Consider the following 25,576-nt stretch of genomic DNA (forward strand, 5'->3'; position numbering starts at 1 on the left):
GCGACAGGGGGTAAAGAGGCAATCGGGACCAGCCCTGTTAGTTATAATAATTATGAATAATGAAATAAAAGTAAATGTCGGTCACCCATGACAGAATAATAAGAATGTAACATGACACAGTTCCATATACTAGAAGTAAATGATTTTCACACAAAGAGAGCAAACAAACACAAATCTAATTATTGTGCACTTTTTTATCATTTTTCTACATGTTGTTTTTTTTTACAAACATATTTCATTTAATGTACAGTGAATTCCTGGGAGTGCAAGTTCATAGCTTTAAACACAGGGATCCCATTACAATGAATGGCGGCTTTAGACATCCATGGATTTGACAGCTTTCTCACTTCTGCTCTTTGCCAGATGTCTAATAAAGTTATTTAGCCGGCTCCGCCGCACGGCATGCTGGCCCATGTAGTCCTAAAGAGATTCTACACTCCCTGACGCGCCTGTTCTCGAGATTAGATTAAACTACAACTCCCATCAAGCCGTGCGTGGGAAAAAAATGTCTGGTCACAGCCGCTTGACGTCTAGCAACCTATTTATTGCTATTGGTTGCTGTGTCCCTGTTCCTGGAATCTGATAGGCTGTGTGCAGCCTTGGCGCCGCGCGGTTAGGGTGTCTCCGTGTTGTGGTGTGTTGAGGGTAGTACTGGGGGTAGCAAGATGTCTGGATACAGGGGGCAGATGAGCAAAAGCAAAGACCCTTCGGGACTGCTGATCTCCGTGATAAGGTAAGAGCAGGGAGGGCACCTCCAGGCGGCTGGAACTCACTGCCCTTCCCTGCAGCAGGAACCCACTGCCCTTCCCTGCAGCAGGAACCCACTGCCCTTCCCTGCAGCAGGAACCCACTGCCCTTCCCTGCAGCAGGAACCCACTGCCCTTCCCTGCAGCAGGAACCCACTGCCCTTCCCTGCAGCAGGAACCCACTGCCCTTCCCTGCTGCAGGAACCCACTGCCCTTCCCTGCTGCAGGAACCCACTGCCCTTCCCTGCAGCAGGAACCCACTGCCCTTCCCTGCAGCAGGAACCCACTGCCCTTCCCTGCAGCAGGAACCCACTGCCCTTCCCTGCAGCAGGAACCCACTGCCCTTCCCTGCAGCAGGAACCCACTGCCCTTCCCTGCAGCAGGAACCCACTGCCCTTCCCTGCAGCAGGAACCCACTGCCCTTCCCTGCAGCAGGAACCCACTGCCCTTCCCTGCAGCAGGAACCCACTGCCCTTCCCTGCAGGGCCTGTAGCGCAGGGAGCGGTAGAGCAGGGCCATTGCATCCTCTAGTATAGAGCAGGGAGGGGAATCTATTCTGAGTGTACACCTCTGTATAAAAACAATGCAAAAGGTATTGATCTCTGTATAGAAACACTGCATAGGTATAGACCCCTGGATAGCAACACAGCATAAAATATAGACTGTGTAGGATATAGACCTCTGGATTGAAACACTGCATAGGATATAGACCTCATAGGATATCGATCTCTGGATTTAAACACTGCATAGGATATAGACCTGGTAGAAAAGCAGTGTAGGATATAGACCCCTGGATAGAAACGCTGCATAGGATATAGACCCAGGATAGAAATGCTGCGTAGGATATAGACCCCAGGATAGAAACGCTGCATAGGATATAGACCCCAGGATAGAAACGCTGCGTAGGATATGGACCCCAGGATAGAAACGCTGCGTAGGATATAGACCCCTGGATAGAAACGCAGCGTAGGATATAGACCCCAGGATACAAACGCTGCGTAGGATATAGATCCCAGGATAGAAACGCAGCGTAGGATATAGACCCCTGGATAGAAACGCAGCGTAGGATATAGACCCCAGGGTAGAAACGCTGCGTAGGATATAGACCCTAGGGTAGAAACGCTACGTAGGATATAGACCCCAGGGTAGAAACGCTGCGTAGGATATAGACCCCAAGGTAGAAACGCAGTGTAAGATGTAGACCCCAGGATAGAAACGCAGCATAGGATATAGACCCCTGGATAGAAACGCTGCATAGGATATAGACCCAGGATAGAAATGCTGCGTAGGATATAGACCCCAGGATAGAAACGCTGCGTAGGATATAGACCCCAGGATAGAAACGCTGCGTAGGATATGGACCCCAGGATAGAAACGCTGCGTAGGATATAGACCCCTGGATAGAAACGCAGCGTAGGATATAGACCCCAGGATACAAACGCTGCGTAGGATATAGATCCCAGGATAGAAACGCTGCGTAGGATATAGACCCCAGGATAGAAACGCTGTGTAGCATATAGACCCCAGGGTAGAAACGCTGTGTAGGATATAGACCCCAGGATAGAAACGCCGTGTAGGATATAGACCCCAGGATAGAAACGCAGCGTAGGATATAGACCCCTGGATAGAAACGCTGCGTAGGATATGGACCCCAGGATAGAAACGCTGCGTAGGATATAGACCCCTGGATAGAAACGCAGCGTAGGATATAGACCCCAGGATACAAACGCTGCGTAGGATATAGATCCCAGGATAGAAACGCAGCGTAGGATATAGACCCCTGGATAGAAACGCAGCATAGGATATAGACCCCAGGGTAGAAACGCTGCGTAGGATATAGACCCTAGGGTAGAAACGCTACGTAGGATATAGACCCCAGGGTAGAAACGCTGCGTAGGATATAGACCCCAAGGTAGAAACGCAGTGTAAGATGTAGACCCCAGGATAGAAACGCAGCATAGGATATAGACCCCTGGATAGAAACGCTGCATAGGATATAGACCCAGGATAGAAATGCTGCGTAGGATATAGACCCCAGGATAGAAACGCTGCGTAGGATATAGACCCCAGGATAGAAACGCTGCGTAGGATATGGACCCCAGGATAGAAACGCTGCGTAGGATATAGACCCCTGGATAGAAACGCAGCGTAGGATATAGACCCCAGGATACAAACGCTGCGTAGGATATAGATCCCAGGATAGAAACGCTGCGTAGGATATAGACCCCAGGATAGAAACGCTGTGTAGCATATATACCCCAGGGTAGAAACGCTGTGTAGGATATAGACCCCAGGATAGAAACGCCGTGTAGGATATAGACCCCAGGATAGAAACGCAGCGTAGGATATAGACCCCTGGATAGAAACGCAGCGTAGGATATAGACCCCTGGATAGAAACGCAGCGTAGGATATAGACCCTAGGGTAGAAACGCTACGTAGGATATAGACCCCAAGGTAGAAACGCAGTGTAAGAAAACGCAGCGTAGGATATAGACTTCTGGATAGAAACGCTGCGTAGGATATAGACCCCTGGATAGAAACGCAGCGTAGGATATAGACCTCTGGATAGAAACGCTGCGTAGGATATAGACCCCTGGATAGAAATGCAGCGTAGGATATAGACCTCTGGATAGAAACGCTGCGTAGGATATAGACCCCTGGATAGAAACGCAGCGTAGGATATAGACCCCAGGATAGAAACGCTGCGTAGGATATAGACTCTAGGATAGAAACGCAGCGTAGGATATAGACCCCAGGATAGAAACGCAGCGTAGGATATAGACCCCTGGATAGAAACGCTGTGTAGGATATAGACCCCAGGGTAGAAACCCTGTGTAGGATGTAGACCCCAGGGTAGTAATGCTGCGTAGGATGTAGACCCCAGGGTAGAAACGCTGTGTAGGATATAGACCCCAGGGTAGAAACGCTGCGTAGGAGTTAGACCCATGTAGTGGATTCATTGTATCAGTTAGGCCTCCCAAGGTGTTTGGGTATTGGGTCTAATGATTCCTTAGCACAGGGGAGCTTAAACTTTTGAAGCTGCGCCCCCCTGCCTGGCCTCCCCCAGTCTCGCGCCCCCTGTCCTACCTGCCAGCTGCGTCAAATGACGCTCCTGGGTCACGTGACCCACGAGCGTCAAATGACGCTCCTAGGTCACGTGACCCACAGCGTCATCTGACGCCGGTCATGTCACATGACGCCACGTTGACATGGAGACGTGTCTGAATCCCGGTAAGTGTTATTGTAGCAGAGGCCTCACGTGATTCCCGGCATTTAATTGAAATGCCTTAGGGAGGAGCGCAGGACCTCTGCAACCGCCTGTGCCCCCCGCCCCCCCCAGACAATTCTCCCACCCCCCCTTGCCCCCCCCCAGTTTGTAACTTTTAAGGCTTTACACTCCTCTGCCCCATCTTACATATGAGCCCTAATTTCTCGCTATGCACCATCCCGACTCTTGCGTTCTGCTCAAGGATGTCTTCTCTCTACCCTAATGTGGGGTCAGTTAGGCCACACCCTCTTCTCCCAGGTAACGTCTTGCAATCAGTTATTTCCTTCTCTAAGCAGAAGCACTCATCACAATTTTTCGCCTGCAGAAAACGGTCCCACACCCTTTTTGTGTTGGGGTATTGTGAGTTTATTATTATTAAGAGAGGTCACTCAGAGTTTGTATAAGATAAGGTTGTTGTTATTGTAATACAACAAACTAACATGAAAACATAATAAGCAAAATAAGCTAACAATCCATAATCTATCTATGCAGAGGTTATTTACTTAGTATGCCTGTCATACTCACGACCGCAAAGGTATTGTGATATGTCATGCCAATCTCGGTAGGTCTCGTCTCATGTGGCTCGCCACCCGGTTCTGATCTAACATGGCAGTATGCTAACCTTTTATTGCCCGTGTCGTACGTCATTATTATCTGTGTGGAAATAACCCCCAACAAAAACCTGCTGTGTATGCTAACTTGTCAACCGGCATAGCAAATTAATCACAGGATGTATGCAGTTCAAGTAATTTCTCCTTTACGCTAAGCTCCTGCCTTTTAGCGACATATGTTACACAAATACACCTAACTATTTCCTGGCATATCAAAGAAATTCTATCTGCAACATTCTGATAACTAGTATTTCCAAAGCAAGAAAAAGTAGTTAATATTGCGACAGTATGCTGTAAGCTGTACCAAGACATATTATTATGCTATATATGTACCTGTGCTACTTGTAATCCATAACAATTATGCTATATATGTACCTGTGCTATCTGTAATCCATAACAACCCCTTTTGTGTCTAAAGTCCTCTCCCGCCTTAAACCTTTCTCACTGACTGCCCCTCACCTTTGGAATGCCCTTCCCCTCAATATCCAACTAGCACCCTCTCTATCCACCTTTTAAGACCCAATTTAAAACACACCTCAACGAAGCATATGAGTAGCTCCGTGGCTGATAATTTACACCTCATACATAAACCTTGGCCCCTTGCAGACGCACTTACCAGAACACTTTCCTACTTGCCAATTGGATTGTAAGCTCTTCGGGGCAGGTACCCCTTTTCCTAAATGTTACTTTTATTTCTGAAGCACTTCTTCCCATTATGTGTTATTTGTATTATTTGTTATTTATATGATTGGCACGTGTATTACTACTGTGAAGCGCTATGTACATTAATGGCGCTATGTAAACAAAAACATACATACATTGTAAGATGGCTTTGCTAGCCTCTGGCATGGAACTAGTGGCTACAGTGAGGGTGTTGGCTAACGTTATGCTAAAAGGACCACCAGTGTGTATTTTATTAGGAAGTTAATGCAATCTTAGAAAACGACAGTATTTAATACAAACTGTACAAAAAATTAGACATTGGTGGAAGGAAATGCAAACACTTGTTTCCTCAGATTGTCCTTTTCATTTATTTTCAAGAAGATTTGTTAAAGATATCTGAAGATTTACAGACTAAAGTGTGCATTTGTAAACATTTCCACAAATTCAATAAGTTCAAATTTGGAGTGAAAAAATGTTAGACAAAAACCCAGAGAGGAATTGTTGAAGTTATGTGATGCTGTTTGCAATAAAATATCGCATCGGAAATAATTGACTTGCTGAATACACAAATGTAGATAAAGTTACTATAAGTGACCTGTGCTTTTCAGTGAACTATAGCGGGACCACTTTCCGGGGACGTAATCTATGATTTTGTTTTTTTTTTTGTGTTTACAATTTTTGGCTCCGCTGTACGTGAGGTTGTGCATTTTTTTTTTCCGATGAGTAACTTTTTGTAAACTATAAACACAGTATCTGAAAAACATGCCGACAGTTTAGTCTTTCCAACAACTAATTATTCACCAAAACAATTGTCATTTGCCAAAAGCTGTTTAAACATTAGAAAAAAATTTGACTGAAAAAGAATATTAGAAAACGGTGCTTTTGTTAAAAAAAAATAATAATAATAATCATGAGCACCTTCAAGCAGCAACACTTTTTTACAGGATGGGAAGCAGGGGGTTCCCCGAAGATAACCCGTAATATTTGTATCTCTGGAGAGCTCCCTGTTCCCGAAATATTTGCCACTGGTGTTACTTCCTGGTTTCTTGGGGAGATTTACATTTGTTTTTTTCCCGTAGGGAGACTTAAACCTGCTCACTTCACTGGTTAATATCTCGGGAACCCCAAAGTTGAAAATGGCACGTTTCAGATGCAGGGGGGACCCTCTGCTCCCCATCGCGTACATTTTCTTTATAAAAAAAGATTGGAAAAAAGATTGGAAAAAAGAGTTGAGGGAGGGGTTGCTGCTCTAACAATGAACGGAAAACTTGCTTGGATGCATAAGAAAAACCTAATTACGTTCTCGGACCTGGATCAGTGAGTCCAAATTACCTCTGACGAATGTGTCCAACATAATTAATCATGGTTCTGCTCTAGAACTTATGATTCTTGAGAAGGATCTTTTCTTTGAATCAAATATGCGAAGGGTTCGGAAGAAACGGGCTGCTTTCCACTTAACAGAGAAGAGGTTGGTCATTATTCTAGTACAAAACTAACAAGAATGCAAGAGAGTCTATTCAATATATATATATATATATATATATATATATATATATATATATATATATATATATATATATATATATATATATATATATATATATATATATATATATATATATATATATTTTTTTTTTTTTTTTTTATGGTTCCAAAGGCTACAGGGGGTTCTGATTCCAGACCTAAAATCAGCCAACAGATGGTTGAAAATACCAACATTTCAAGATCGAATCCTTAAGATCCATTACGGCAACCGTTGAGGTGGGAGACTTCATTGCACCCATAAATCTTAATGATACTTGCCTTCGCATACCCATAGGAGTAGCACATCAGGAATATCTGAGTTCTGTGACTGAGTTTAATGCATTGCGAGTTTTTGGCATTGTCACTCTTTGGTGGTTCATCAAGATTGTGGCAGTAGTAGCAGCACGTTTGTATCTACAAGGAATATTTGTCCTCTTGTATCTGGGTGATTTTTTCATAAAGGAATCCTCTGTAGAGACTAAGATTTCATGCAGACAACACTATACAAGTTTAGGAATCTTTGGGATTCAAGATACATGTGGTTTCCACCAGAAGTCTACAGGAGCATAGTTTTGGAAACTGGGTAGCCTGGTGTTTCTACCAGTCCAAAGAAGGGAAAACCCATTATTGATATTATCAGAACATTACGGTTAAATAAGTATCTCTCAGCCTTGGAATACATGCAGCGTTTAGGCCTGCTCAGCGCATCAGCCGTTGTTTCCATTGGGAAATTTCTATCTGCAAAAGTTACATGGAAACTTCCTGAAATTTTGTGGCAGAGACTTCATGTCTCTTTCTCACGAGGTTCAAATCAGCATACAGTATCTTGGTGGAAAAAGACCAATACAGGCAGTCCTCGGTTATCCAACGGAATCCGTTCTGGAAGTAGCGTTGGATAGTGAAACCATTGTAAAGTGAGTCCCATGTTAATCAGTGGCGGGGAGCTTTGGATAACGCATTCAGTCGTTGGAAAACGGCCCTTAGGGTTGCATTGTAAAGCGTTGGATATGCCATTCGTTGTAAAGTGAAACGTTGGATAATGAGGACTTCCTGTAACTTCTACAGGGGGAAGTCTCAGGAGGTTCCCATATAGCAGATTTTAACAAACACCATTTTACATGACTGGGACTCGTTGTCAAAGCAGATTTAAGTAAATTAAATTGGTCGAGAAAGACCCTGTTACTATCAATATTCTAATACCAGGAGCAATTTACAAAGGTCTCGTAATCTTTACAGCTTTGTTGAGATGCTCTGCAGGCAGTCCATTCAGACAGTGCTACTGCTGTCTTAACCCACAACAAGGGACTTGCGTTGTATCTGGATTTTGTTGTTTTTAGCCAATTTGTAGTTGAAATCTTCAAGAACTAGCAGCTCACTCTTCTCATTCAAAGAGGAAATGTTAAAACATTTTATAAATAATTAACTATACAGGCAAGTCTTTCAACTATCAGGAGGTATAACATTTCTTTCACATGATCAGGACAAGACATCATCATTTTGAATGCCTTTATACAGTATATTGGAAAAATGTAAACAAAATTCCTCCGCAGGTTCCAAGTATTTCCAGGAGAAATGGTCCCTCAATCCACATGTATTTGCAGCGATGCTAGTAAGGCTACGGTCCCAGTCATTGCGTGCACGTGCGCGTCGGAGCACCTGGCGGTGCGTGCACCAGTTTCAGCCGCGATCGGTGGTCTGTGGTTGCACGTCCAGAGAAGAGCAGGAGATCGCGACGGGGGGTTAGGAAGGAGGGGCGGGGGAGTGGTGGGGGTGCGGCCATGATGTCACGCGGCTGGTTCGCCCTCATTGGCTGAACCGTCGCCAGGACGTAGCCAGCGCTCGGCAGCCGCGCCAAAAGACACATTTCTTGTCCTTTGTCGCGCATCACGCTTTCTGCAGTTGCGCCCAGGTAGTGACTGGGACTGGCCCCACAGAGGGACGTATCTTGATCGCACGCCATAGTATGCGCAGCCGCGAGCGGTAGGGACGAGGCCTAAGCCATTCACAGATCTCATAGCTATGGAGGCAGATTACATTGTCCATTTTTTTTAAGCAAAATGGAAAAGATTCTCAGCCATCTTTCTTATTTAAAATTTTTTTTAGATGCATTTTTGACATTATTCTCCCTGTTCTTTTAATTCGTCTGTGGAAGAAAATCAATAAAGAAAATGCATACATGATACTTATATACACCTTCTTGGCCAATTTGTTATCGGTATACAATCCTGATTTTTACGTTAATTCCTCAAACCAGTAAAGCCGACCATATCCTACAACTTCTTCACCAAGACCTAGTTCTTCCTTAAAAGTCATGCATTTAATCAGGGCATGACGGGGCAGCGTCCTATTGGATGACCCTGACATCCATCTTTGCTTTTATTTTAATTTTACCAGCTTCTAGAAAGGTAAATACCTCAGGAATCAGGGTGCTTTCTGTGTGACTGTAGGGGTACATTTGGCTGCTCTTAAATTAAGGTTAAGCCTAATGTCATTACCCCTACCTGTCAACGATACAATGTATTTATGTATGTACAGTTTATTTTACCAGTCCTATATATGTTATTTTTAAAATATGTAAAACAGTGATGTACAGCTCTGTTCAAGAGTGGGGACCTGCAGGGGTTAATTCTCTCTTGCATTAGGAGCGTAATCACATCAGAGTTTGGTGTTGTAGGCCTGGACACCATGATGGAATTAGGCCCATTATTGAGGAATCAGGGAGAGATCGACCACCTGCTGAGTGGACTTATTCTGCAAGAATTGGAGGGTAGAATTAATGCAAATCCAGAATCCGGTGCTCAAAAGACCACACACAAATACCGTGATGATAGTCCAGTTCAATCTTTCCACATATATGCAGCAACGGAGGTCGAGAGTCCATAAACGTATAGGGCAGCGTTGCATCCACACTTGTGTAATCGTGAAGGTATGAGACTATTATATGCAAGTGAAACCCCACTCACAAAGGAGGGAGACAGTCGCGGGTGTCCCGCATGAGCAGAACAATTTAGCACTACTACTTTGTTATTTAATCAATAAATAACTTTTTGGTCACCACGTCCTAGCTTTGCTATGTTAGCTGTGTACCGGCTAATTTCTATTGGGATCTTTCCCTTGTTCTGAGAGAAAGCTGTAAGCCCTGGGGCTGTATCTGTATTGTATGACTGTGGAGGCGGATTGTGTGGGCGTTGTCCTGTATCTGCCTACAACCTGTGGACTATGTTAAGGATAGGAATAACCATATTTGGGCATGCCATTTTGGGCTTCTTGGCCCACCTTCAACCCCAGTAATCTCATCAACTGGTTCTGGGATCTTGTGCAGAGACCAGGACTATTGTTCCTTCCCAGACTAGCTGTCATCTCCCTGATGGGCTCAGGGTAATTAATACTCCTTCTCCCCAACCTCAAAAGTGTCATTCTAGACCTGATGGCCTCTGTGAAGGCTGTGTGCTGACAGGGAATCAGCAGAAGGGAACCGAGGAGACCCAGTGCAGGGGTCTAGAGCATCCGGTGGAGCTGCGGTCCGTGTGCAGCTTTGGCTGGAGCTGTTTGGAGTGAAGCAATGGCGGGAAATGTAAATCTGCTAGCTAGCGGAGAGCAAGGCAGTGCTACCCATAATACAGAGGACAGCGGCACACGTTGGGAAAGCGTATCAGGGTTGGCTTCCGAACGGAAGTCCCCACCCAGTTGGGTGATTATTTATTTTTTCTTAACATTTCATCCTTAAAACCCTTTTAAGGATGCATCTCCTAAGTTCCTCACGGAGGAGGTTGTGTTCCTAATGGGGCCATCACATCAGCAAGACACGGTGAAGAGATACAGACCGTATCCTATAAGGAGCCCTAATTCTAATTGCATCAAGACAAGATTTCTACTCGGGACGATGCCTCAATTTTAGGCCCAAGGTGGTTTCCAGCTTCCATCTGAATCGGGAAATTGTGCCACCGACGTTTTTGTGGCACTCAAAAAAATAAAAAGAAAAGCTCCTTCCATAACCTTCATGGATTTATAATCCTGATGGTTTACATTGAAAAGATACAGCAGCCTGTTAGGAATTTTGATAATGTGCTGATTGTCGCTTTGGTAAATCGCATTCTTCCTGCTTTATAGGGGAACTTAAAGGAAAGGAAATCTCGTATGTAAAATGTCACTCTTTGCCGTTTTTATAGGACGTTGGTAATGGCCAATGAGTAACCGCAAGGGTGATTATTGGCTAATTTAAGACCATCTTTTAGGCTGGTTTTGTAGTGATTCTCATTACTGATGTATAATACAGTATGTTCCATTGTCGGAAAGGGTGCTGAACCACAAAATGCAGAATGATTGTACTAATGCAGGGGTGACCAACCCCAGTCTCCCAGGGCCACCATCAGGTCCGGTTTTCTGAGCAGCCTGTGCTGAAGCAGGGATATCCTGAGAACCTGACCTGTTTGTGGCCCTGGTGGATGGGAGTGTGCCACTGCTGTACTAATGTGTATAAATAAGAGCCATGTTGCTGTTTTGCTGGTTTATTTGACTCCCACCTGTCGTTTTTCCTGTTGCCCTGTGGCTAACTAATCCTGGAATCCTTTCCTAGGCCAGGAGGCTCTCGCTGTATTTCTTCACACCCTGTGCTGCAATTTCCTTTTAATCTCTTGTGTATACTTGGCAAAAGAAAAAATGGAACAGGACGTGTCTATTAACCCGGGGGTGGGGGAGATCTGAAACCCGGCGGACAGGATGTTAAATCCTGCACTTGACCCCTTGACCATTTCCATGGCATTATTTTCATCTCCATTTTTTTTTTCTCATTTGTATGTTCCTTTCTTTGAAGAGGATGCTTTATATAACACTACTTCTGTTTCAATATTACAGAGCACTCGGAAAGAGAAGCAGCTGACATTGGTTTGGGGGGGAACTGGCGCTCTCCCCACAATGAGCTTTCATTTGGGAATTCCCTTCCAAGAGGCAGTTCCATGTAGCATCAATTTATTTTGGAACCAGGCTCTGAGACGCACCTTTTTGGCAGCAAAGTATCACAAACATATCGAATGCTGTTTTCTAAACAGCAGACGGTCTATTACTCTGAAAGCTGTAACAATTTGTTACACTTAATGTTACATATCAGCTGCAGCATTTCACTGACTGCAGTATAAAGTTTGAAGGCGGCCATTATGTTAGGCACACAATCGGAATTATAGGGGGTGGGAAATGTACAGGTAGTATTGCTGGTTTAGGCCAGGTCCCCGGTGGTAGCAGTGGCGTGCGCGCCGCACACCAGTCACTAACTTCAATTAAGCAGGCCCCAGTGTTGTCTCGCGTGTTGGCTCACACAGTGCGGTGGCGCGTCAGCTAGCAGGGGAGACAACACGATTGTGTTCCCATGTCACGTGGTGCGCTGGGAGCCAATACGAGGGCAGATAGCCTGGACCAATGTGTGCGCAGTGCTTTGGGCTGCGCCCCCTCTGTTTTAGCCACGCCCCACACCACTCATCGCTCCCTACAGACCGCAGATCGCGGTTTTAAGCTGGGCACGCGCAGCCAGGTGCGCGTGCAGCAGCCTCCACCAGGGACTTGGCCTTAAGCAGCAATGATGCTTATTTGTTTCCTGGGAAGCGTGGTGTGTGATCTCTCGCCTCCCCGCAGGGCGCCAGGAATGAGCACTCACAGAAACCCTGTCCAATTTACGGGCTCACGTCTCAGGAGTACTCCGTCCCCCCTTAAACTATAACAATATGTAATGAAAGGGGGATCTTTCTCTCCCGGGGTGGGTGAGTTGGTGTATGACTTTCCCTACGCTGCACATTTCACATCCTCCCCTCGTCCTTCGAAATCCACGCTGTCCATCTCTCTTCCCCCCACCCCCCCCCCCCTTTCGCTCTGTGTCGCTGTCGTTCATCACCCTACTGCAACCTCTCAATTTCTTGACTACTTTTCTGCCTGGTTTCCTGTCTTCTGACACACCTACTGTCATCCTGGGAGACTTTAACGCACCTATTGACAATTCCAATGCTGCTTCAACCAATGGAACCTATTTTCTCTTTAAACTCCTCCTATAGTCTCTTCCAATGGACCACCCCGCTACTCGCTACAATGGACATGGTTTTCTCCCGGTTCTTCACAGTCTTTGACTCCTGTAACACGCCTCTGCCCTTTCTCTGATCATCACCTCCTAACCTTCAGCCTCACTCTACCCTCTACACCCTCTATAGCACCTACTTCCACCTGCACATACAGAAATCTACATGCTCTAGCCTCCTGGGATTTGGTAAGCTCCAATACGGGTTGGGTGCAAACTGACGTTCACTTGAATGGCATTTAACGCTAGATCAAGGTGCAATACCCGCTTAGTGAATTTCACCCTCTATGTGTTTGTGGCTTACTATGGAGCAGGACTCCTAGATTGACACAGCTGCTTCATCTGCAAACTTCCACTTAAAAACATGACTTAATAGAAACCTTTCATTTTTACCTTTTTCTTGGGGTATAAATGTCATACAGCAAGATGCCCAGATTTCTGTCCCTCGCAGTATAACGGCTAAAGATCTCTTCATCTCGTGCAGCACAGGAGCTGAGCTTTTACAATGGGTACTTTTAAGCAGTATTTTTATAACCTGTCGTCATAGAGTACTGTGAAAGTCAATGCAAATGCCATCACTGCACAGCTTTGATAACCTGTGTAGAAGGCTCTATATTGGTCCGTTTGGATCTATCGCTTTGTGTAATATGAAGTAAATGGGTGTGCAATGAATCTAAAGTGTGTAGCTGGTATTCGCTACTTTGTAGCAATGCAATGTAATTAAGCAATCATTTAGAACGCTGCGGTTCCTTGAGACAAATTTGGCGATGACGAATATTTTAAGGTTGCACACGAAATAATGGAGTGTATTACATGCCTGACTGCAATTGTGTTAATTATCTGCAACATAGAAAGCTGTTAGTTTTATTTAAATATGTAATTATTTCCACAGCAATAGTATGTTTTTAATGGCGCAATCCTAGACAGCATTTTTTTTATATATAGAATGGAAGTAGGGTGTCTCCGGAGCGGAAACCCTGTTAATTTCGGCTCCGGGGACCCCCTACTTTGGGAGATACTTGCCTCTGAAGTAGATGCCGGTAGCTGCTCCAGCTCAGCAAGCAGAGCTTTAAAGATTAAAACTCCCGCGTCACATGGGCCAATAGGAAGCCGCACCGATGATGTCACCAGGGCCGCCGACAGGGGGGGCAGCCAGTACTCCTGTCCCGGTGAGACAGGGTGCCCGGGGCCAACAAATCAGTAAGGGAAACTGAACTGTAGAGTCAATCGGGGCCTTCCAGGTGGGCGGGAACTAGCAGCCGATATAAGAAACTGCACAGGCGGGGAAAAACATGTTTGAATCTTCCTGGCTTTGCAGCTGCTTATTTCTACTCCTAAACCACCCCAGGGCCCAGTGCTCTCTCTCTCTCTCCTCTCAACCCCCCCTGCGCCCCCCCCTCCTGTGGACCCTACTGATTTGAGGAGCAAACCCAACCTTCACAGGGCCCCCCTGCAGGCCACCTCAAAGCCCCTTCTTAAAGCCCCTCCATGGGACTTTGCAGTCCCCTTCACACGGACCCTCTGTGGGCTGTTACAGGCCCCTTCAAAGGGCCCCTCTGTGGGCTGTCTCAAGGCCCCTCTGTGGGCCATTGCAGTTCCCTTCACAGCCGCCTCCGCGGGCTCATCGCCCACGTGTTCCTGCTTCCTCCTCCAGCCCTCCACTGCATACCAAGGTTCTGTAACTCCCCTCAGCCAATACCTTTTCCCTTACCCCATACCTTTTACCCCTGTCACGGGAGACCAAGCTTATTAACACTTTACCATCTGGATCCTTTGAATTAAGCATGAAATAAAAAATAAATTGTATTTATTCACATAAAGAACACACACAGCTTGACTGACAAAATTACCATAGATAAACACTTACGGGAACGAAATAAAAGGTTTCTGGAAAGAAAGTTCATGAAATCCGGTCTCCAGGTATCAATTCCCAGAAGCAGGCTTGATACGCGTGCAGGAAACAAGATGCAGTGTTTTGGCTAGGGGCGCAACTTGCCATCCCTATATCTTCGCCAAATGAAATCATTTGTTTCTGCCCTTGCAGAATTCGTTTCCAAGTCATTAGATCTAACAAAATCCTGAGCGGGGTACAAATCCGTGGTGATGAAAACGTCTCTTGGTACCGCACGCTATCCTTTCTGATGTAAAAGCAGAGAACACCTTCCCGACAGCGTGCACAGGCTTATAATACCCTCACAAGCCTATCTGGGCAATGGGCAACCAATCTTTGGTGTGGGAGCCAAATTCTGCCCTTTCGCAAGGTTGCCAATAGTTCCTGTAGCCGGGCAAAGGGCGTCACGGCAAGCTAAGGGTCATGCGCTAATTTCACACTTGACCCGCTGAGCATACCTGACCCAACCCCCTTGCCCCTGCGACAGAAAGTCTACCTGCCTTAAGATACCTCACCATTTGCTAGGCAAATGGCTTTAATTCATTTACCGGCACTTCACACCCATGCCGGGTTAATATCTTTGAAGCTCTGGGCTTCCACAGACATCCTGACGGCATCTCCCCAGGGTCTCTTAGAAGCCCGGACATTCAGTTATGCATGACTCCCCCTGGAGTGGCTACACACAAATTATCTGGGTGAATCTTTAATGTATCCGCTGTCTCTTTTGAATGCCCTGTAAATCCCCCAGCTCACATAATTTTAAATGTACCTACACCAGGGCTATACCCGTTTATGTATTTATACACATGGTACAATTAATAAAATCAATCTGCATGATTCCCTTATAACCCTTTGCATACAAAAAAATAGAAAGCTAGGACATTCCTAACTAAAGTTATACATTTAATTGTGTAAGGGCTTTGATGTGGGGTGTTTAAACATTACATTTCCCCGTCTGCGGTCGGAACTCAATGTAGCAATCCAACCGCAGATGTACTTATCCAATTGATCTGAATTGGCAGAGTTGACCACCGCCTACATTGATACAATTTCGGAAACACTTATCTAACCACACGCCAATTATTCAATTGACTTTGTGGTTATGGCTGTTCCCCGGTTTGTCTTGTGGTTTAGGCAGTAATACAATGTTGTAATTCCATTGCTCACCACAAACCACAATTACCTTTATTTTCATGGCATAGGTACCCCTTCACAACCCCCCAATACCCATTTTTCACCATTACCTCATACCTCCACCCCCCTTACCCCATACCTTTTTTTCCCTCCTCACCCAGGCCAATACCTCAACCCCTTACCCCATAATTATTTTTCCCCCACCCTATACCTATATTCCCCCCTCAACCCTATACCTATTTCCCCCTTACTACTCTATACCTATTTCCCCCTTACTACTCTATACCTATTTCCCCCTTACTACTCTATACCTATTTCCCCCTTACTACTCTATACCTATTTCCCCCTTACTACTCTATACCTATTTCCCCCCCTTACTCTATACCTATTTCCCCCCCCTTACTCTATACCTATTTCCCCCTTACTACTCTATACCTATTGCCCCCTCCTTACTCTATACCTATTTTCCCCCTCCTTACTCTATACCTATTTCCCCCCCCTACTCTATACCTATTCCCCCCCCCTTACTCTATACCTATTCCCCCCCTTACTCTATACCTATTCCCCCCCTTACTCTATACCTATTTCTTACCCCTTACCCTATACCTATTTCTCCCCCCTTACCCTATACCTATTTCTCCCCCCTTACCCTTTACCTAATTTCCCCCCTTACCCTATACCTAATTTCCCCCCCTGACCCTAGACCTAATTTTCCCACCCTTATCCCATGCCTTTTTGTGTGCCAAAAGTCCAGCGGTTTTCAAGAAAAATATCTTGAGAAAGTATAATTCTAATAAACGTACCAGTGTTACTGGCTTCTTTACAAATATGTAATCACTGTTCAAGTAAAAGAAAGGAGGTGTAGAGGGTGTATATGAGAAAGGGGGGAGAGGGTATATGAGGGGGAGAGGGAGTAGGAGGGGGGAAATACATGGGGGATGGTGGTATGAGAATGGGGAGAGAAATAGAGGGGGGTGAGAGCAAGGGGGAGGGGGGAGTGTAAGAGGGGTGAGAGCAAGGCTGTTGACATGGGGGGCCCGGTGGAAACATTAGTCCTGGGCCCCATGAAAGCTGTTGGCGGCCTTGGATGTCACAGCTTCCTATTGGCCTGCAGGACTGTAAATATCTGAACAGTGGTCCTTAGGAGATCCCGGCTTGCTGAGACAGAGCAGCTACCCGCACCTACTGTGGAGGCAAGTGTCTCCGGAGCTGAGATTAACGGGGTTCAGTAGACCCCCTACTTTAAAAATAAATATATATATCTATATCTCTATCTATATCTCTATATCTCTATCTATATATATAGATATATATACTGTATATATTGATATATATATATCTATATATCTATATATATATATATATATATATAGATATATAGATATATATAGATATATATATATACATGTAGAGGTATGAGTACCGTGTTAGCCGAGCTTCAATAATCAAAAAATAAATAGATGATACCGTTCTGTGGCTAACGAAATGATTTTATTTGTGCGAGCTTTCGAGATACACTGATCTCTTCTTCCGGCGATGTTACAATGAATGAAACAAGCAAAAGCTATACTGTAAACAGTGTCTATTGGAATGTTATCTGTGCTGGTCCTTCCCCCTCTCTATCTCTCTATCTCTCTATCTCTCTATCTCTCCACCCATCCACCCCCTGAGATTGCCTCTTTAAAGGGTTGTGAAAACCATTGTAGTAAAGTCGTAGCTGTTTATCATGATTTTATTTGCGATATGGCATGTGGTGTTTGCAGAGCCTTACAAAAACCAAGCTAGTTTCCTGCAGCGCAGGGAAGTACTGTAAATGGATCTCGCTTTACATGCTTAAGAACAAACTGAACAGGAATAGTTGCCAGACAGTATATAAGAAATCCACATGTTGTAACATGCGTGCTTGTCATCTTTGCCGTTTCCTGAAGGAGGGAAGCGCGATTTGCTCATCTCGCTGCGATTACCGGAGGCAATTTCTCTGGTCATCCAAAAGACATTTCACATTCGTTTTTACAGATCGCACTGATTTAATGAGACCTTGTCGTGGGTGTTTATCCAATTATTCCTGTATAATTGGCGTGGTGGTTTGCGCGTAACTGAGCTGTGTTAATTTGTGGTTTAAAACGTCAGGTCAGGACACCAGGTTAAGTGAGGTCTTCTGTTTTACGGACGTTCCCGTTATTCTGCATTCGTCTCACTTTCTTGTTGATATATTTTTTTGGTACCCTTGCTACCCTCCCCCGTTTTCCCCCTTAAAATAATCAGCATATAAACGGTTACACTGTACCACTGCAACTGCAACTGTATGCCTGTCTGCATCTTCCTGTGTCCCTAGGGGAAATCTCATTGGTCCCTTGGGCCGTCCGCCCCACACCTCTCATTGGCCTGAGGCGGAGTGACGTCACACAAACACACACACACACTGTTGCTTGGCCTCACTCTCCCCCGTCAGTTGGACCGCAGCTCACCTTCAACCCCCCCCTCCTCTCCCGGTGCCCCTCCTCTCCCGGTGCCCCTCACTCTCTTCCCCCCTCCCCACCTCACCCAAATCCCCACGCTCCGCAACATCCCCAGCCGCACCATCACCCTCACCGTGCGCCGCTCCCGGAGAGGGGAAGCGCGGCCCTCCTGCTCAGCAGCAAACTCCAGGCTCCTCCCCCCTCGCTCACAACGAGGAACGGAGGGGAAGCGCGTCGCGGCCCGGGCCTCCTGCACTCCCCCTCACGTGCGCCGGCTCCCGGACGGAGGGGAAGCGTGGCGCGGGCCTCCTCCTCACGTTCACCGGCTCCCAGACGGAGGGTAAGCACGGCGCGGGCCTCCTGCCACTCTTGCCCCCCCCCCCGCCAGCTTCCCGAACTCACCTCTTGCCCCAGCCAGATGCCACAGGGTCAAGGTAAGTCACCCACCGTCTCCCACCCACGCACTGTCACCCAGTCACCCACACACCCACCCAGTCACCCACACACCCACCCAGTCACCCAGTCACTTTCACCCAGTCACCCACTCACTCAGCCACCCACCCACTCACTTAGTCACCCACCCACTCAGTCACCCACCCACTCACTCAGGCACCCACACACCCACCCACCCACCCAGTCACCCACCCAAGTCACCCACCCACCCACCCAGTCACCCACACACCCACACACCCACCCACCCAGTCACACACACCCACCCAGTCACCCACCCACCCACACAGTCACCCAGTCACTTTCACCCAGTCACCCACTTTCACTCAGTCACCCACTCAGTCACCCACCCACTCACTCAGTCACCCACCCACTCACTCAGTCACCCACCCACTCACTCAGTCACCCACCCACTCACTCAGTCACCCACTCACTCAGTCACCCACCCACTCACTCAGTCACCCACCCACTCACTCAGTCACCCACCCACTCACTCACTCAGTCACCCACCCACTCACTCACTCAGTCACCCACCCACTCACTCACTCAGTCACCCACCCACTCACTCAGTCACCCACCCACTCACTCAGTCACCCACCCACTCACTCAGTCACCCACCCACTCACTCAGTCACCCACCCACTCACTCAGTCACCCACCCACTCACTCAGTCACCCACCCACTCACTCAGTCACCCACCCACTCACTCAGTCACCCACCCACTCACTCAGTCACCCACCCACTCACTCACCCACCCATTCAGTCACCCACCCATTCAGTCACCCACCCATTCAGTCAGTCACCCAGTCACCCACCCATTCAGTCAGTCACCCAGTCACCAAGTCACCCGGGGGAAGCCCAACCCTGTCGTCCGCCCCCCCAAAATTACATCCCGGGCAACGCCGGGTCTCTCAGCTAGTATATATATATATATATATATATATATATATATATAAACGTTTTAATGTATTCTAATGTAAGAAGCATTTTTGTTTCTATGGCAACTATTTACAAAGTCACATCCCCTTCTGATACAGGCCCTGGCTATTGAGCCCTGCCCTCTCTCTAGCAGTGCACCAATTGTATCTAGTGACTGCCTGGTCACATGATCTTCCCCACAGAACTTTGCATCTTGGGTAGTCTTCTACAGCGATTTGATTACAGGAGAACGGATCGATCGGCAGATTAGCTAATCACTTGTCAGTGTGTAGGTTATATTGATGCACATATTGATGCACATAAAGCTTGAACTGCTGCTTTAAAGTGTTTCTCTACTCTTTGGTAAATCCCAACCAGGGCACGTTCTGGGGATAACCAGTGGTTGAAATATGATGGTACGAGGGCACTCGGATTACCTCTTTATTTAATAGCCCAGTGTATTACTGCTTTTTAAAAAATTAACATACAGCAGGGCCCCGCTTCTCGGCGTTACGCTTTTCGGCGATCCGAGAAGGGGGCCGCCATGTTGGCTTGTAAGTGGCGCATGCGTAGAACGGGCGGGTGCGGCTGGCGCACATGTGCAGACCGTGGTTTGAGTGCGCAGACCATAGGTCGCGCATGCGCCGAACGGCGTAAATGCCGTTTTGCACATGCGCAGAACTGAAAATCGCCGGATCCGCTTTCCGGCGATTTTCACTATACGGTGGGCCCCTGGAACGGAACCGGCCGTATACCTGGGGCCCTCCTGTACTGAACTTCAGTTCACTTATGTTTTAGAAAAAAGGTGAATTTATTTCAGAAGGGCTCATACCCTTTTTGTTTTTTAATGCATATATACTGTGTACATTTTCCTTTAGTTGGTTGCGGGCGAGCTCTACCCCGACGTGTAACTTTTAACAGATATACTATTGCCTCCAGACACAGTATTGAAACTTTTAAATCTACTTCAACTATCCAGATACCGACATAAAATAAGGTCATTCATGTGTGTTTTGGTAATTTATTGGTTAGTCCCAAAATCTTGTCTGGCCATGAGAAGGAGAGAATTGCTGTTTTAAGTACAAAGGTGCATGTTGGTATCTGCTCATCGTGCATTCCAGGGCAGCGCAAACTTTTGCAGCTGCACCCCCCTGTCTTGTCTGTCCCGGTGCTCGTGCCCCCTCCTACCTTGCAGCTGACACGCTGCGTCATTTGACGTGTGTGATGTCATTTGACGCCGCGTTGCCATGGCGATGCGTCACAGCGTCTGAATCATGGTAGGTTTAGTGTTGCAGACGCCTCACGCAACCCCCCCCGGCATTTTATTTAAATTCCTCTGGGAAGAGCGCAGGGCCTCTGCAACCGCCCGCGCCCCCCCAGAAAAATCTCCCGCCCCCCAGTTTGCGCACCCCTGGTGTATTCAACAAACTGCAGTAGCTGTGTTATATACAGTAAGACTATTAAAGGGAATCCATGTGCCTGCTCCATTATGTTGCTAAGTGGGACTTCATTTCTGGTGACACTTGTGTATGTTCTAGGACACTTTCAACCAGTGATGATGTGGAGGATAGAGAGACGGAGAAAGGCCGGCTGGAGGAAGCCTACGAGAAGTGTGACCGGGACCTGGATGACAAGATCGAGCAGCACTTCACGGAGCTCACCACGGCCATCCGCACGTACCAGAGCATCACCGAGCGTATCACCAACTCGCGCAACAAGATCAAGCAGGTGAGCCAGGCGTTGCCCTTATCCAGCGGAAGCGGCTTCGTGCATGGGTGAGAGGGAGGCTCAGGCAGCCCAGAAAGGGGCAACTGAAAGAGTGCACGGACTGCTCACTATTATATACCAGGGCGGTTATATATACTATGCAAGGGAGGAACTGTGGAACACTCCCTGTGAAATATAAAGATAGACAAAGATACTTACAGCCACCTCTCTGTCTTCTGGGGAAGTCTGCTGCTCTACTGAAGAATGCTATAAGGTGAAGAGTAGGCACTTTGGATTTGATTCAGTTACTGTTACTTTGCACTCGCATTCCCTGCCACCAAATGTTTGGTAGCTAACTGGGATAGCCCACGTGCACCTTTCGTATCACACATTCAAGTTTTGGGCATAATCTGAGAAGTGGGGGGAAAAAAGAAGCTTTTTGAAAGATGACTGTAGTGAATTTCATGGTCTGAGATCTTTGGCTGACCCGTGTAGGCGACCCCCCCCACCCCCCCAACTTCTCAAGGAGAAAGGCTGTCAGTGCAGCTGAAACATTGTTTTTCCATTTTATTTTCCACGTTATGCCAAATACAAATGTTTAATTTGGGTTATGGAAGGTATACAGTACTTGGGTAATTCCAGTTAGCAGCTTAACGAACACGCGGTGGCAGTGAATAACAAAAGTCCTACATTGGTCTGTGCTCCTACTTGGATGTGGTCAACATAGGACTTTGTATCAAGAGGCAGAGGGCTTCCCTGGTGTCTTATGGGGCTCAGAGGGGGAAGACCACCCTCAAGATGACGTGGGAGCCTTCCCTTTGAATTTTGTGTGGTTGACACCCCCTCTCTGAATTTCCGTGGTGCAAGAGGATGCTTCCCCTTAGCCGACCTCAGCCAGTGCTAGTTCCTGCCCTTAGGGGGAGGAGCGAGACTTGGCTTGGGTTAGAAACATGGTTTGAGTTAGGAGGTTACTCTTAGAGTTAGGGTTATAATCGGGTCAGGAACTGTTCGGGATACTTTTTGTATTTGTGACAGCTGGTGGTTAGGGTTTTTTTGGTGGGTTAGTTTTTTTTGTTTTATTTTGGTGTAGGACTATGGTTCCTTTTTTGCCATTGGTTAGGGTTCATCTTTCCTGGGTAGAGCCATGGTTTGTGTTTTCTTGTAGGGTTATAGTTTATTTGGGCTAAGGTTTTTATGGTCACGTTTTAGGGTTTTTGGTTTTGATTAGAATAACATTTGGAAATAAGTGTAGGCTATGTTTTATAGATGGGAGTTCTTTGTAATTTTATGATAAAGATAGAATGTGAAATTAGGGGTCGGTACAATCACTTTTGTAAAATCTAAATGTTTTCATACCTTTTAATGCCAGGCTAAAATCTAAGTAGTCGTATGGGATGATTATTAACCCCTTTTTTCTCTAAGATTGTATAGTGTTTTTTTTTTTTAGCCCCAAATATTTTTATTGGGAAAACAGAAAATAAACAACATCTCACGAAATTGATAGAAAACATGATACAATTATACTTTCAACAAATATAGATATACAAAAGCACATCGACTATTACTTAATAACACCTTATCCATTTTGTACGATCTACTGGGAGTATAGAATTCCTACTTGCTAATGACAAAATCAAACTAACCCCATGAAGTGGGTGTCATATATAAAAGTCGAGAGAAGAAGAAGAAAATAAAAAAGAGGGGAAAGATGAAAAAAGGGGGGAGTAGGGGGGATTGGAGAGGTGGGTAGTGAGCCCCCTCGTTCCTCCGCGACCGCCAGGGATAATTTTAATGGAATTCAGACCAAATCCTGCTATTTCTCCAATTGTGGAGAGGCCCTTTATCTCCGCAAATACCTCTCTCCATTACTCCATTTATTCAATTTCCGCGTGTTTGCAACTCAGTATTTGCTACCCATTTTATCTTCTGCGAATTTAAATCACAGTCCTCAACTTATCAAAATTAGTCAATTTAGTTTAGACCCGTTCGCTGTCCCAACCACGGGTCCCACGTCTTATAAAATTCACCCCTTGATTGCTTCAAAAAAGCGGTAGTTTTTTCCGTCCACATCACCTCGTTGATCCTTTTCTCAACAGTTTGTCTAGAGGGGGGCGGGGGGGGCTGTTTTCTTCCACGAGGCCGCTACGGCGCATCTCGCTGCCGTCAGAATGAATGAGATCAGCCTCCTCATTGGGCAACCGATATTCTCAACTGGCTGTGCCAGCAAAAAAATCAGGCGGTCAATGGGGGATGGGCAAGTCCGTTATTTCTTTAATAATAGTTTGAATAGTGATCCAATATTTCTGTATCGCCTGGCATGTCCACCAGATACGAACCGTATCACCCCTTAGCCCACAGCCTCTGTCACGGGAGACTAGGACTAATACCAGGGATCAATATCGCCAGACAGAACACGAGAGTTTATAAAATTAATTTATTGGAAAAACATAACTATACAAAACATAATCCAACTGGGGGATACCCTGCCTATCTAGTTGCAGGGACATACTTGCAGAGATTTCCCCTGTTCTCTCTTTTGCCCAGTGCCCACAGGACTGGTTTCAAACCTGAGACCAGCACTGGATTGGACACTGCAGTTTCTCCCTGTCACAGCCATACCTCTGTAACTCTCTGCAGGCCCTGTCTGCTAGGGGTCTCCATCCGTGTCAGCTAGGGGTCTCCCTCCCTGTCTGCTAAGGATCTCCCTCCCTGTCTGCTGGGGTCTCCCTCCCTCCCTGTCTCCTGGGGGTCTCCCTCCCTCCCTGTCTGCTAGGGGTCTCCCTCCCTGTCTGCTAGGGGTCTCCCTCCCTGTCTGCTAGGGGTCTCCCTCCCTGTCTGCTAGGGGTCTCCCTCCCTGTCTGCTAGGGGTCTCCCTCCCTGTCTGCTAGGGGTCTCCCTCCCTGTCTGCTAGGGGTCTCCATCCCTGTCTGCTAGGGGTTTCCCTCCCTGTCTGCTAGGGATCTCCCTCCCTGTCTGCTAGGGATCTCCCTCCCTGTCTGCTGGGGGTCTCCCTCCCTCCCTGTCTGCTAGGGGTCTCCCTCCCTGTCTGCTAGGGGTCTCCCTCCCTGTCTGCTAGGGATCTCCCTCCCTGTCTGCTAGGGATCTCCCTCCCTGTCTGCTAGGGATCTCCCTCCCTGTCTGCTAGGGGTCTCCCTCCCTCCCTGTCTGCTAGGGGTCTCCCTTCCTGTCTGCTAGGGGTCTCCCTCCCTGTCTGCTGGGGGTCTCCCTCCCCACCTTTTTATACACTTAAAACATAATATTGCAACACTCAGGGCCAGGTGCTGCCAATATTCCCAGGCCCTGATTGGTGGGTAGAACTGCAACATAACATTTGCAACAATTCTACTGCAAACATTAACCCCTGATTCCTGAGGTGCTGCAACCAAGCATATATATATATATTCAGTGTTCGACAAACCTATACATTTGCTCGCCCCAGGCGAGTGGATTTAACCCCCGGGCGAGTAAATATTGGCCCAAGCAGCACACGTTTGGTACTAGGTGGCGAGTAGATTTTTTTGTGTGGCGAGTAGATTTTTTGGTGATTTGTCAACCAATATATAATATATATATATATATATATATATATATATATATATATATATATATATATATATATATATAATCAGAAAATAGCCGTGTTAGTCCAGAACCAAAACCAAAGGACTTAATGTGGACATGGGTTTTATCACACCCTACCAAACTTGTCTGTAATTATCCTGCTTGCCTCCACTCTTATCCACACGTTCTCTCCCCCCCCCCAGCATCCCTTCCCCTCCCCACCTTTCTTTGACACTGTCCCCTGGCTTCAAACACTTAACACCCTACCTTATGTAGAAGTACATATATGTTGTTTTTTTTTCTCCCTCTCTCCACACTGTTTTAGCCATAGATTCCTTTGTATATCAGTATTGCTTGACCTGAAGAAGAGAGGAGAACTCTCGAAAGCTGGTCCTATGACATAAATTGTTAGTCCAATAAAAAAGGTATCACCGAATACTGAAGAACTCATTTATTCTGCACTATATATATATATATATATATATATATATATATATATATATATATATACACATACACATACACATACACATACACATACACATACACATACACATACACATACACATACACATACACATACATA

The 25,576-nt window shown here is 46.3% G+C and overlaps 1 protein-coding gene across 1 annotated transcript in view; it reads left to right on the forward strand.

The window, feature by feature from the left end:
* Nucleotides 1–574: 574 nt before the first annotated feature.
* EXOC4 (exocyst complex component 4) overlaps nt 575–25,576 on the forward strand; it is a 409,051-nt gene continuing 384,049 nt past the window's right edge. Inside the window, exons 1-2 of the mRNA XM_075599349.1 lie at nt 575–733; nt 21,261–21,450. Coding sequence (XP_075455464.1) covers nt 666–733; nt 21,261–21,450 — 258 coding nt within the window. The 5' untranslated portion in view covers nt 575–665. The remainder of the gene's footprint in view (nt 734–21,260; nt 21,451–25,576) is intronic.

Source organism: Ascaphus truei, chromosome 5 (genome assembly GCF_040206685.1).
Source record: "Ascaphus truei isolate aAscTru1 chromosome 5, aAscTru1.hap1, whole genome shotgun sequence".
Lineage (NCBI taxonomy): Eukaryota > Metazoa > Chordata > Amphibia > Anura > Ascaphidae > Ascaphus > Ascaphus truei.